The 14,433-nt window shown below is 34.8% G+C and overlaps 1 protein-coding gene across 1 annotated transcript; it reads right to left on the bottom strand.

Moving 5' to 3' along the window:
* Positions 1 to 203: 203 nt before the first annotated feature.
* LOC130986080 (COP9 signalosome complex subunit 6a) lies at positions 204 to 4,358 on the bottom strand. The gene is made up of 9 exons (XM_057909356.1): positions 4,009 to 4,358; positions 3,805 to 3,893; positions 3,219 to 3,312; positions 2,363 to 2,424; positions 2,207 to 2,285; positions 1,975 to 2,067; positions 1,653 to 1,753; positions 994 to 1,049; positions 204 to 532 (listed from the first exon to the last, which is right to left on the bottom strand). The coding sequence occupies exons 1-9, from the start codon at positions 4,241 to 4,243 to the stop codon at positions 451 to 453; spliced, it is 891 nt and encodes a 296-aa protein (XP_057765339.1). The 5' UTR covers positions 4,244 to 4,358; the 3' UTR covers positions 204 to 450.
* Between the last annotated feature and the right edge of the window lie 10,075 nt (positions 4,359 to 14,433).

Raw genomic sequence — 14,433 nt, 5'->3', positions numbered from 1 at the left:
TAAGTACGGGACTATCCATCCAACGTAACAGAATATCATGAAACTGATCTAATCGATCAAATCGAACAGCACTTATATGGATTACATTGCAGATGAGCTGGGAAGGTCCTGTGTGAGACCAACTTACTCTACCCAAATCATAACATGAAAGCTGTGAAACCATGAACATCAGTTTCTGTATGGGAGAGGAGCAGCGACATATATTGACTGTATATAACGAGGTGAATTCATAGATTCAATACCAATTCACTACCTGATTTGAGTATAAACAAAAATGAAAATGGCAAACTACATGGATGTCAGAACACAAATCGCAGGAACATGGAGAAACTATTCAATCGTTCATCACCCAGGGGTCCATTTTTGATTGCGATATGATTGCTAGATATGTATAGTCTGCCTTCTTCAGAGGTCAAATTAATAACAAGGGTGACAAAAAATAATAAATATTTAGAGAAATGCAGTTCGACCACCCCTTCGGGTATGCCTCTCATAAGCAGTGTTGAATTTGTCGACCAATTCATTCGTTGTACTGCATAAGAAGTTTACAGCCTATCATCAGAAATTACATCAAAGTAGTCTATTAAAGTTAGAAACAATTTCTTATTAGTTCAAATTTCTACATATGCCACAAGACAGATGCTTGAGTTTCCAGGTAATGATATCTCAGGTAGACACATAACTTGCAGTTACATTAAGCGGGGAATGAATCATAAGTTCAAGCATTGAGGTCAACGGTAGAAAATTATAAGACATTCATAATGCATTAAGGAATCCAGGTGCCTCCAAACATCTCTCTTAATGGCATATTACAAAATCAGCCACACAAAGTTAAGATGCAATCCGCCTGACACAACTATTAGGTAAGGATGTACCCAAATTCAACAAATCCTAACAATCTCAGAACTAATGATGTATCCTACTTCAAGAGCACTACACAACTAAAGCATATTTAGGAAAGATGATAGCAGCACAAAGGTAAAAAAGCCATACCTTGAGCAATTGGTAAACATGGCAAGATATGTGATCAATAATGTGTCATTATATTCCTGGAGATTACAAAATTTAGTCATTATGAAAACTATTGGGCAGAAAGAAAATGTATAAGTACACAAATTTATCTATATCAGTATCAACATCAATATCAATATAAATCAAACAGAGTTGGAACTTAGGGAATCTCCAGCGCTATTATACAGCAGCTTTAACACTAATATAGCACAGAGTTTCAGTTTCATCTCCAGCCGCCTGCCCCATTATACAGCAAAAAAAGAATAATCCAAAAGAAGAAGAAAAAGAAGAAGAAAGATTGGAAGCTTCAAAAAAGCGTTGAGTACTATTTTAAAGCTCCCATTGAAGATGGTGGTCTTAGGCCTCATTTATAAAGGTGAGTTCTTTTTTCAAAAATAAAAAATAAAAATAAAAGTGAGTTCAACAGGTTTCAAATCCGCCTCCGCCACTACTTCCTCAACATGATGGTTTGAAATTGTATGAGATCAACATCATGCAAATCATTAAGAGGACAAATATGCAGCTTTGAATAGCATATTAAATTCAAAAAACCAAAAAAAGACCTACATTATTTGACGTTTAAAGTGAATGGTACCAAAAAAAAAATCAAAACATAACCAAATACTACATGATGCACTCACCATCAAGAAATCATCTTGAAATTTTTCAGATTCAATAGCTGGCAATCTTCTCAAGAGACTGGAAACTTGCCTCAACAATGAATTCTCACAGGGAATATCACCTGCAAGCAATAGTAAATAAAACATAAACATGAAATATACTTAAGAAGATTGGATTCATTCTGAAGTCCAAACAAACATCTCATTTTCAGATCAACAATCATGCAGGAGACATCTTTCGAACAAGTAAACCTAAATGTTTCACTCAACCAATGATGAGAGAGCATTATGCTATGAGATCTCCATTAAGGAAATTAAAATTTTAGAAAATAAACAGACTTACCCTTTTGCATGGCAAGAAGATAGTGATGAAGCACTCTGATTCTACTATTTAGCATTTTGATGGCACTGTGTATACCAGTAAGATGAGCAGCCACTGCCAAAATTTAAAGTTTTTATATATATATATAAAGAAAAAAAAGAGGATGTTAATTGAAGTCCAATACATCATTAAGAAGAAAAATGAAGGTATAAAAAAGAGGATTCAATTCGTGCAGTGAACGTAAAAAGCTCACACTGAGTTGCAGCAGAACCCCCGTCAGATGGTTTAAGGTGGGCAACATGATCAACTGATATCCTTTCAGCTTCAACTGTCTAGTAAATGAGAAAAAAGAAGTTAGAGCAAACAGCTAAAATTTTCTCAATATTAAATTTTAATAAACAAAACAAACCTCAATGGTGTAGCTTGATTGAACAAAAATAAGCTGGGGGTTGCCATCAATAACGTGCAGCTCTTGAATGGTAATGATCATCAACAAAAACAGGAAAAAACAGAAATTAAGCTCATACGTAAGGAGTAAAACTACTTACCTAAAAAAAAGGAGTAAAACTACATTTCAAAGACTTCACATATAGTTCTTGATGTACATTCAAGGAGACTATTCTATTGCAGCAAATTTACTTTCATACACAGTAGCAATCTTCTAGTTGCCTAAAAGAGGCACCATCCCAAACTTTGATTACTGAAACACAAACAGCTAAGGATAGAAATTATCTCAAAATCAGGCCAGAATATATCATCCACATGTATGCAGGCAAATTCACTCACTTTAACACTCTGATAGGGCTAGATTTGTATGGTATTCACAAAGTGCATACAAGATCACATACCAAAAGAATTTGATATTGGTCATATGGCTAGCCGTTACAAAATACACATTTTGACTCTATATCACTCAATATGTTCTAGGTTCCTCTTTATCTGGCAATATGAAAATATAAAAATAATAAATAAACGGTGCTTGCTTCTTTTAGAGTAAATAAGAAAGCTGCAAGCCTGTAACACTAGAGACTTCTGCATAAAGACATTTATACAAGAACAATGTGGTTAAGGTATTTTATCTGACGCTGTAAATCTACACCTGCAGGCTAATCCTCAGAAAACGAAAGTTGACAAACACATAACAAGATACAATTGTTCTTCATCACCAAGCACTGAATATTTATATATAAGTGATAACAACAACCCCAATCAATTCCACAGCAGGCTTTCTGGGAAATTGGTGATAGCAGATGGTAAGTACGTACCACTTTCATAGATAGTAACAGGCAGATCCTTCTGTGCAGGATTGATTGAAGGATTGAGAAGAACATAAACTGGACTCTCATTGATATTCATTAACTGTGGGGAACAAATGATTCTCACTAGTCAGGTGAAATACGGAAGTTTACTCTACTAAAATAAGTCAATAAATATATAAACTGTAAGGTATGTCAGCTTAGACAATTAAGTCATATTTGTTTTAATACAACTTTGCATCTATGTCCAGAATGCTGGTTTCCAGTACTTCTTTTATTAGTTATCACTTTGACTAGCCCGTGCCTCAAACAGATTAGTTTGTAACACTCTGAAGATACACACAGCAGATACGTAGACCAATGAAGTATAAAATCAATAGGATGTTTCACGTCAATTGTGAGTATACAAGCTATGGAAAAGCATTAAAAAACATGCATCACTTCAGAAGATAAACATTCTGATCCCATGTCATTTTAATATATTTCACATACTAGGGTTAGAAAATACAAGAGTTAATGACCTGAAAACATAGTTCACAATATCACTCAGAAAATTGCTCCATTAACACAAGCGGAGAAAATTTTAAGAGCTTACAGATTTGTGGATAATCATATCAGATTCTTGAGCATCACTCCCCGTCGAATACCATCCAAGAATATAGAATTGCGGAAAAACCTTCTTATCTGCTCAGCATATCAGATATCAGTAAATTACAATCCTTGTTTCCCCCAAAAGAAAACCTAATCAGTAACCACTGCCCGAAACATGAAGGCTGGAACACTAAAAAGGGATACGCACATAGCTCTTGCTTTTTCTCGAGAAATGCGCGGTCGAGCGAGTGGGTGGAGTCGTCGTAGAGAAGCTCAAAACTGTTGAAGATCTCAACGGTGCGGCCGCGCTGGACGCCGATGACGCAACCGACTACACGACGCGGATGAGACTGGGACTTCACTCGAGTGAAGTGATCGGAGATGTTGACAATGACGAGAGGGTGGAGCTTGAAGGTAAGCCCGCTGCTCGACGACGACGCCATCTTCTCTCTCTTTCTCCCCCCTTTGATTGATTGATATCGGAAAAACTACGGTTATAATTTGAAGGGTTTGCAGAGTTCGCTTTTTCTATTTATTCTCTGTTGTTATTTTTAGAGTACGTTTGTTTTTCGCTGTAAAATTTTTATTTAAAAATTATGAATAATAAAAAAAATGAAAAAATATTATAATATTTTTTTTAAGGTTAATTGCCCCTAAATACACAAACTTTCACCAAATTCTGGAATTGCACAGCACCTTTAAAATCTGTTCTATAATACATCACCTTTCCTTTTCTTCTGATTTTTCCCATGACAACTTAAAACCCCAATCTGAAAAGTGATGTGGCAATCGTAAATCCACGTAGACACATCGGACGTCTGAGAGAACGACGTCGTTTTTCCAAAAAGCCCAAAACGACGACATTTTGAGGTAAAATCAACTTCTTTCTTTCCCCTATTCACGTTTTTAGCCCTAAATTGCAGATTTTTCTACGCAAAGCCGCAAAACATCTTCTCTCTTCTAATCTTCTCATTCAATTCGTGAGGAAGAAGGAGGTTAAGCAGAGGTCGGCGGCACACGGCTTGGCCTCCGGCAGCCGTGTGAAGTAAGGCGGCGAAGAGAGCTCGCAGGAGCTTCGGCTGGAGTTCCGGTGGTTGAACGAGGGAAATCGAAGCGACGAAGGTGGCGCGGGGAGATGGAGCTCGGCGGAAGGGATGATGGAGGGTGAAGCGGCGGTGCAGATGCTGTTGTTGTGCTGCTGTCGCTGCTGTCCAGAGGTGCTGAATTGAATATTTGGGTTGTAGGTTCTCTTTCAATTCCTGAATCTCCAAAGCCATCGTTTGAGGGCTAGAGAATAGTTGATTTTTTGAAGGCTTCACTTCATCATCAATTTTAGAGATATTCTCGAAAGCCAAGGTGTAGTCTTGATATGGTGTAGTTGTAGTTTATGGTCTTTGGTTGTGTTTTATTTTTTTAGCAATATTGTTGGGATTATTGGAGATGTAACCATCTTTTTTAGTTCAATGAGAATGATGTTATGGAAAGAATTTACTGTAACAATTTTATTTGTTGGATTTTTGTGTTATGTGTTTTCTGTTGTAAAGTTACCTTTACAGCTTAAACCAAATGCAACACCAGAAAAATGAAAATGACCAAAGGATAAAATGCTATGCTGAGGACTGGGTTAATTTTTGGGAATTGCATTATGCAGGAGATTGGTTTTAGACAAAACTTCAGATATATATAGTAATGTCTACGTGGATTTTTGATCGCCACGTCACTTTTCAGATTGGGGTTTAAGTTGTCATGGGAAAAATCTGAAAAAATGAAAGGTGATGTATTATAGAGCAAATTTTAATGGTAGTGTGCAATTCTAGAATTTGGTGAAAGTTTGTGTATTTAGGGGCAATGAACCCTTTTTGTTATGTATTTATCATAGATGAAAATTGGATTAAATACATGTAATATCATGAACTTAAGTCGAATTCCAAATTTAGCACGACTTTTAAAAGTTCCAATTAATATGACCAACTTTGTCCCGTGTCCAATTTTAATGTCGTTTCCCCCCCCCCCAAAATTGAATCTTACGTGTCAATGATAAGGCTTGCCGGCACAAGTTTCCGGCCGGCGAGCAAAATGCCACGTTTTGCTCACCGAATTATGCTCATCTCCTCCAACACCCCTTCCTCTTCCCGCCGACAAGCTCCTCTCCTCCTCCAACACCCCTTTTTCTTCCCATCGGCGAGCGCCTCTCCTCCTCCAAGCACGACGCACAGCTCGCGTTGCCGAACCCCCATTCGCGACCTACGGCGACGACACAACTCAAGTCGTGCCTCTGCGCTTCGACCTCCCTTCTTCCTCACTGAAAACTCTCCCCTCTCGGTCTCATCCCCTCACCATTTTCTATCGCCCAACATCGGCCGCCGTTGCCCTTTTCCCTTAAACCATAGATCCCCAACTTCAAACACCTAAATCGCAGCCACCCAACCACAAGCTGTCGCCCTTACCGACGCTCTCTCTCGCCGGACGAGCAACAGATTTGAACCACCACCGCCTCCTGGACTTGACTTCCACTGATAGCAAACACTCAAGTTCGATTTGTATAGCAATAAATCTTCTTCTTCTTCTTCTTCTTCGATTTTCTTCCCTTCCTAGAAAAATTCACCTTCTCCGACCGTGCTTGTCTTTCTCTCTCTTTCTCTATTCGGTGCTAAAATTGAACATGGAGTAAAGTTACACATTTAAATTGGACACGAAGTAAAATTACACATTTAAATTGGACATTTTTAAGTTACAAATTATGACGTGTCATTTGGAAGACACATCATTGCCATGTGGTTCACGTCATTGCCACGTGGTTATGTCGGAAAACAAATCGGTGTTAAAATTGGACACGGGGCAAAGTTGGTCATATTAATTGGAACTTTTAAAAGTCGTGCTAAATTTGGAATTCAACTAAATTTCATGATATTACATGCATTTAACCCTTGAAAATATTAAAAAATATTTTCACACCATTACTTAAAGATTATTCAACACTAAAAGAAAATGAGCGAAAATGAATTATTCAATAAAATATTTTACTTTATTCATAAAAAAATTCTATATTTTTTATCTTATTTTCAATCAGAGTATACGTACTGTTAGTTGTTTCTCCTGGTCCCAAATTATAACTAGATTAGTACTCCCTCTTTCTCCAAAATTAGTCATGTATTCCTACGATGCCGATTGCACCGTGCAACTGGTTTCTAGAATGACACTACTTCATTCGGGAAATGACACTACTTCAACATACATATGACACTTGAAGCAACATACAAATGACAAATGAAGATCTTCAAGTGTCATTTGTATGTTGAAGTAGTGTCATTCAGAAACCAGTCGTACGGTGCAGCCGATTGCACGAGAGAGTGCCTCGTTGATAAATATGTAAAATATTATATACATCAAACTAAACACCATGCAAGGTTCACTTTACGAAAATTATAGTCATAATCATATTACTCCCTCCGTCCACGAAATGAGTACTCATATTTTCTTTTTCGTCCGTCCACGAAATGAGTACCCATTTCCCTTTTTGGCAAGTGTACCCCACACATCTCTTTAATTAATACACTCAAAAAGTGGGACCCTTAAACTATTCACACTACACTCCATACATTTCTTAAAACCCGTGCCGTCCACAAATGGGTACTCATTTCGTGGACGGAGGGAGTATTATTTTTATTTATTCAAAAAAATTAGTAAGTTGTTGATCTAAATTCGACGAATATTATTGGACGTGGTAATTTTAAATCTACAATATATTAATAAATTTTTAAACAATATATAATGATGTCTTAATATCTTTAACATCAAGAATCAATTACCTAGCAGAAAAACAACATATAATACCTAATTGGTCGTTTTTATGTCAAATCAACTTGCTAATTAAAAATCAAATTTATGTCTCAAATAATATTATTTACATAAATTTTTTTAAATCTCTCTCTCTCTATATATAAGCTCAACCACTTACATAAAAATGCAAGTTACCAAAATCATTTTACTATTTTAAGAAATAATTTTTTTTAATTATTCTTAATTTCGTCTACTTCAGATTATATGAATAGTTTTTTGTTGTAATTTTTCATATTGACCCAATTAAAATAGTATAGTTAATTGTATAGATAAAATGTAAATAAAATGTTTAACAAATATTTATAATATTATTAAAATATTTATATAGATAAGATTTATGATTAAAAATATACGTTAAGATATTTATTTATTATTTCTTGAATATTTAATCAACATATGTAAAACATTTGAAATTTAAGATTAATCAACCATTATGATTGTGTGTCAATTATAATTCCAACAAATTATTTATGACATATCATTAATTATTTTTAATCTCTTTGTTAGAGTAATGTTGACTCCGACAATGTTGGATTGAATTCTTTTCTGAAAACCTGTAACATAGAATTCTTTTCTGTATATAGTTTTTCTTTGTTTTTGTTTTTGTTACAGGAAGGAAAAGATTAAGGGGGAGATTGTTAGAGTCAATGTTGACTCCGACAATGTTGGATTGAATGTTGATAACATTCGTGTTTTCAATGTTGGGTTGAATATTGATAACATTCATAGTGTCAACATTTCTGGGCTTCAACCAACATTCTGGATTCTGTCTTGACTCTGTACTTTGACTTTCCATTGATAATTGTATATATTTAATCTTTACATTCCTTTCACGTTTTATTATTATTTGGTTGTGGAATAAAGGTTTTATGCTTGTTGTCCACGTTTTTAATAAGTGGAAAGGTGGTTTATCATGGTCCAAAGTAGTGGGCTGCTAGTTCCTATTTTTCAGGACCCATGATCTCTTCAACCAATATTCCAGACTGGTCAACTGATAGTTTTCGGAGGTGGATTGCAGCGGTTATAAGAAGCTTCTGGAAGTGGGAAGTGGAGGAAACTAACCACGACATGAAGGTCTATAAAAGCAGCAAGAAGCCTCATTCACCCTTACGTTTTGGGAGTACATTTTCACCGACCTAACATTCGCTCACAACCAACTCGTCATTTTGTCTTGCTGCAAACATGACACCAGTTCTTCAAACCTTGCTTTGACGGAGGAGTCTTAGGCAACCAATCTGTAAATGCTCACTTTGTATTGATGGGAGGTCAAAGGTAAGGGTTGAAGATTGAGGACATTGGAGCGTAGCATACTATATATTTTGTCCGAGTTATTCGGCTGTGTTGTTTCAACATTCCTGCTGCAAACGTAATACCGGTTCTTCAAGGATCGCTTTAACGAATAAGTCTTAGGCAGCTAATCTGTGAAGTCTCACTTTGTATTGACGGGAGGTCAAGGGCAAGAATTGAAGTACAAGGCCATTGGAGCGTAGCAGGGTGTTTTGATTTTGTGTTGATTCGACATTCTAGTGCAGTGAGTAGATATGTAGATTTATCTTAGGCAGCCAATCTGTAAAGATAGATCTCCAAGATATCTCAAATCTGTACTTTGTTTTGTTGATGATCATAGTGTTTTCAGCCTTGAGGCACTTGCGGATTATATTTACATAATCCGTGAAAAAGTATTCCTGTGTGTTCTTTAATTTCCGCTGCATGTTGATTTCAATGCTATTAACATTCTATTACTCTTCGTTTTACACAGTTGATACTTTTTGGTAATTTGGAACACAAAATTCTTTCACTCTTAAATATTTTATATGTAATAGTTATATTATATATATAATTTATACATATTTTTGTATAAAATTATCACATGTGTTCAGTAAATGTAAATAAAATATTTAATAAATGTAGGTATTAGAGATGTATCAAATGGTGGTGATAATGATGGTTATGCATCTATCGATTTCCTTGAGAATATATTACTTAAATCATATGATGTTCCAAGGCGCCATTTCAAAAACTTACTCGTCCTACTCTAACAACATCAACGATAATTTTTATTTGAAATAATTGACAATAATTGTTCCTACTGATATATTGTACAACATAATTTTTTTAACATTTATTTAATATTAATAAATAATTGAATTTTAAATATAAAAATACTTTAAAATAATATTTATTATTAAAAAATAATATTTCTCGTGCATCGCATGGGAACAAAACTAATTGTTATCTTAAACCCCATATTTTATGGTGTCAGAAAATACTTAACTAAGAACGTAATGGTATGGTAATTAATAACTATAGATTTTCAAGAACTAAAATAAATCTAAGTATATGACTAATTTTTTTTAGTAAGTAGTGTGACTTGAGAGCTCAACAAATGGATACATTTAGGGTGTGTTTGATAGCTGGGATATAGGCTGAATAATTACGTTTCAGCCCATTTTCGGACGTTTGATAGCCAATATTCCTAATGTCAAAGGCCCGCTAGTATGCCATGGCCCGCCCTTAATTCACTGTTACACTTGGAATCTGTGTGTCTCGTCCACCCCCGGATTACTTTTCCATAGCGCTACAGTATTCCAGCTTATTTTCTAGGTTTTCGAATTTACCCCTGTTATCACAATACGCATACATACAGCTACACAATTGCTCTATGATTCACAGAGAGGGCTCAACAACACCACCAAAGCACCAAAAGTAAAAGACAAAGGGGAACGTAGTTCCAGCGAATCAATTCATACCATAATAATTTACACCGAATCTAAGCCATAAATATAAAGGGTGTGTTTGAATGCCCTTCGGAGTATTGGTGCTTTCCGCGAGCTCACCGTATATGAGGGGACTAAGGGAATGATTTAAGAATTTGCTTAATTTATTGAATGATACATTAGTAACTTCTCTCTGCAATTCTAAAAAAAAAAATCTCTGCAAAAAGTAATTCTTGGTCAGTGGTGACGGTGGGTGGCGCTGAAAGATGTAAGGGCTTTTACTTTTTTATTTTTCTTTTATTTATATTATATTAGGTTAATAATGTAATTTGATTATTTATTCCATAATTGTATCTTCTTTACCAAATAAGATTCTTTAGTTATCTTAAGATTATATCTTATCTACCAAACACATATACTATAATAACAATTTCACATTATCTAAGTTTTATATATCACTCCTTATCTCAATTTAACTATCAAACATGCCCTTAATGCGTTGATTTGTCGGCTTCGTATTTGCTCACACGGACATAACTCGACAGTTTCATTAAAAAATGTACAAATATTCCCGGTAAAATATATGTGCATAATAGTTATAAAATATTACAAGAAGATAAATATTAATTGATAAAAACTTGTTTTTTAGTTTACACCAGAGTGACTATTTTATTAACTGATAAAAACAAGTACTATATTTCATCAATAATCATTGGATATGAGTTAATATATGTATAAACTAAAAAACATCAATGATTTGATGTATATATGCATACATTATTTAGAAATTCCTCTATATATTTGCATATTCTCCTTTTATTTTTCCAATCAAACAATCCAACATACATTAAGGTCAAAGAATCAGGGAAGGAGAATCATACAAAAATATTCAGCAATAAAAATTGCTCGAACATTAGATGAGAGTGTTTCATACTTTCAACAACTTATGAGGAGAACCCTTTCAATTGTTAAACGTTAGCTTTCAAGGACAATGAATTAGTTTATTATGCTAGCATGTGCCAAAGGTAGTGCTCATTTAGAATGATATTATCATAAACAGAAGATATGAAAAACGAACCACATAAAATGCTTTTCCTAAGCAATATCTACAGAAAAATACTCCCTCCGTCCCATTGATCTTGTCCCGTGTTCCTTTTTTGTTTGTCCCATTGATCTTGTCCAATTTCTATAAATAACACTCCTACTTTATCACTTTATCATTTTCTCTCTCCTACTTTATCACATTCTCTCTCTTTTTCTCTCTTACTTTATCTACACACTTAACACTATTACTACTCTCCTTAATAACCGTGCCGAAACCAAATGGGACAAGCCCAATGGGACGGAGGGAGTAGTTAATAAAATCCACACCCTAAAGCTTGGAGGTTGGGGTTGCTTTCCATTACTTGAAATTTTTGAATAATAGTTATTTGCCCTTCTTTAAATAAAGGCATAAATTTGTGCTTAAACCCTATGGAGATGGAATCCTGGATTTTATCCCCCGCACAAGAAAATACATACATATATATATATATATATTTATACATTTATCATAATTGAATTGGTTTTTAAAATTTTCAAATAGAGGTGAAGACGTGTCAATAAGTTACTGGTGGTGGTCCCATAAATGGGCACAAAAAACTAACTTATGAAATCATTAGTTAGCCTTGTGACTCTATTTTGTTTAATTTCCCATTTATCTTTCTTTAATCAAATATTGTTACTCAACATGTTTGGCCTATGTTGAAGATATTATTTCATACTTTACATGAAGTTATTCTAGCAACATCATAAGTATCTCTATATGTTTGTGGAAGTTCTGAAATCCTAGGGTATTTATTTAGTTAGGAATATACCTACACTATTGTCAAATGCTCCATTTTATAATTATTTCATGGTTTCTAAGTTTTGGCATCTTGAGAAATGAGATTATGTTCGTATGTGATAAGGACAATATTATGCACATCTCTTTGGGTCAGGACTAATGAATAAAAAATATGAATAATGGCAAAGAGTCAAATTTCAACGATGTAAAGAACATAACTGAATCGTGGCATCATAATTATCTTCATACCGAATACAATGATCAAATTTCTCTTATTGTTTATTGTTTATTGTTATTGTTGTTGTTGTTGTTTTGAATATTTGGAGCAACACTGTTGGCAAGGCCGACTTAATCAATAAAGACGTAAAAAATGGTGAATCATTCGAGAGATAAGCCCCACGTGACATCGGGGATTCAAATCTTCTTTCGTAAGAAGATGATGCAGCTCTGAAACACTAGAGCTGCTGACACTTCACAGAATAAATATATTCTCAGCTTCACCTCAGCATGGACAAGACATGAGTTAATGTAATAAGGCTTGGGCCTAATTGCTTGAGCTAATGGGCCAAATTGCTAGGTTTACATTGATGCTTATAAATAGGATTTTCATTCCTAAACTTAAGAGGATTCTCTTTTTATCTGTCTTGTAAATGTAATATCTCACAAAACATAGTGAAAACTCCGACAACCTTCCATGGATGAAGATCTTAATGATCAAACCACGTAAATCTTAGCGTTCTTTATCATCTTTATTTAAGGTGTTAATACTTGTTTCATCAACTGATGCTGTCTGTGAAAAATTGAGCTAAGGCGTGACGCGTGAGGTCCATTTTCTTTCCGATAAAAAATTCAAGGTCTAGTCTGCAAAGTTTTCTGGCGACTGTTCATAGAAAAAAATAATTCAAAAATTCTACAAATCTGGGTTGCTCTGTTCTGCCGTCTAATCAACTAGGGAAATTTGGGGAGGAACCCATCTTTCTCTCTATTTTTTCAAACGGGAAAAAAATCTCATGGGGAAATAATGATCTCAGATCTAAGTTCTTTTCTCTATAAAAAAAAGGATTTCAACATCTTTGAATCAGAGGTTACGGCAGCAGGACCCATGGGAAAAACTCCATTCAAAGGGGAAATGAAAATCTCAGTTCATCTTCAACGATGGGATTTCTCTGCACTCTTAACCTACGAAGCATGGGGACGAATACGTAATACGGAAACGATACGATACGGGGACGTAAATACGTCATTTTTTTCAAAAAAAATGATGTGATACGTCAAAAATATGTTTTAATTTTTTTGTTAAAAATATATTTATATATATTATAAATTCATAATTCACCAATAATATAAGTAAAACACTACTAATTCATAATAAAGTTAACCAAATAGCAAATAAAACATAGTCTTAATAGTTAATACTTAATAAAACACACTAAAATGTTAGCCCTCTTCACTCATCATCCTCATTCTCCTCCTCCTCTTCTTCTTCCCTCATATCTTCATTGTTGAAGACAACACTCTCCGACTCTGGCTCATCAAGAGATAACTCAGCAAACTCTAACTCCCCAACATCTGCAAATATCCCAAATTTATCTCATCCAATATCCCACATCTTTGTTTCACCTTTTATGTAATCAGGTGTTCTTCTAGATAGCAAACGAAGGTTGCTATGAACGAACACCAAATCTTCAGCACGTTTAGGTGTCATCTTGTTTCTTCGCAAAGAATGGATGAACGAGTATGTGCTCCAATTCCTCTTAGCACATGATGAGGATGATGGTTGCACAAGTAGCTTCAATGCTAAACTTTGAAGTGCAGGTGCACCTGTTCCATATGTAACCCACCAACTCTTGGGATCCATATCATGGCGCTATGCAATCGAATCAGAATCGGGAAAATCACCTGCCATGCTAGAGAAGTTAGCAAACCCCTGTGCCACAACTCTTATTGCAGATATGAGTGGGAATTATTTCTTCAAACAATTGATCATTTCCTTAGCAATTTCCGGATCCCTATGTGGTGCAACTCGAGAGGAGTCCTTTGAAAGCCATTCGTGGCTATAATATATAAAATTCAAAGAATAGAATTAATAAAAATATAGTCTAATAGTAATTAAGTTAGATATTTAATGTAAATTGTTACCTTGTATTAAGAGAATGAGCTAAACAATGAAATTGAGTGTTTTTTTTTTGTTCCAACGACTGACTAAGATCGTATGAACAACATTATAGAAGTTGCTTGTCTACTCTGGTTG

Source organism: Salvia miltiorrhiza, chromosome 5, assembly GCF_028751815.1.
Source record: "Salvia miltiorrhiza cultivar Shanhuang (shh) chromosome 5, IMPLAD_Smil_shh, whole genome shotgun sequence".
NCBI lineage: Eukaryota > Viridiplantae > Streptophyta > Magnoliopsida > Lamiales > Lamiaceae > Salvia > Salvia miltiorrhiza.
The sequence above is the reverse complement of the archived record's forward strand: the minus strand, read 5'-3'. Positions and strand labels throughout refer to the sequence as shown.

Excerpts from the sequence above, each read along its gene's own strand:
- LOC130986080 (XM_057909356.1), bottom strand. The coding sequence starts at position 4,243 with ATGGCGTCGTCGTCGAGCAGCGGGCTTACCTTCAAGCTCCACCCTCTC. Across the intron at positions 3,894-4,008 it reads CGAGAAAAAGCAAGAGCTAT|ATAAGAAGGTTTTTCCGCAA; the intron begins GTGCGTATCCCT and ends TATGCTGAGCAG. Across the intron at positions 1,050-1,652 it reads TTCAAGATGATTTCTTGATG|GAATATAATGACACATTATT; the intron begins GTGAGTGCATCA and ends TGTAATCTCCAG.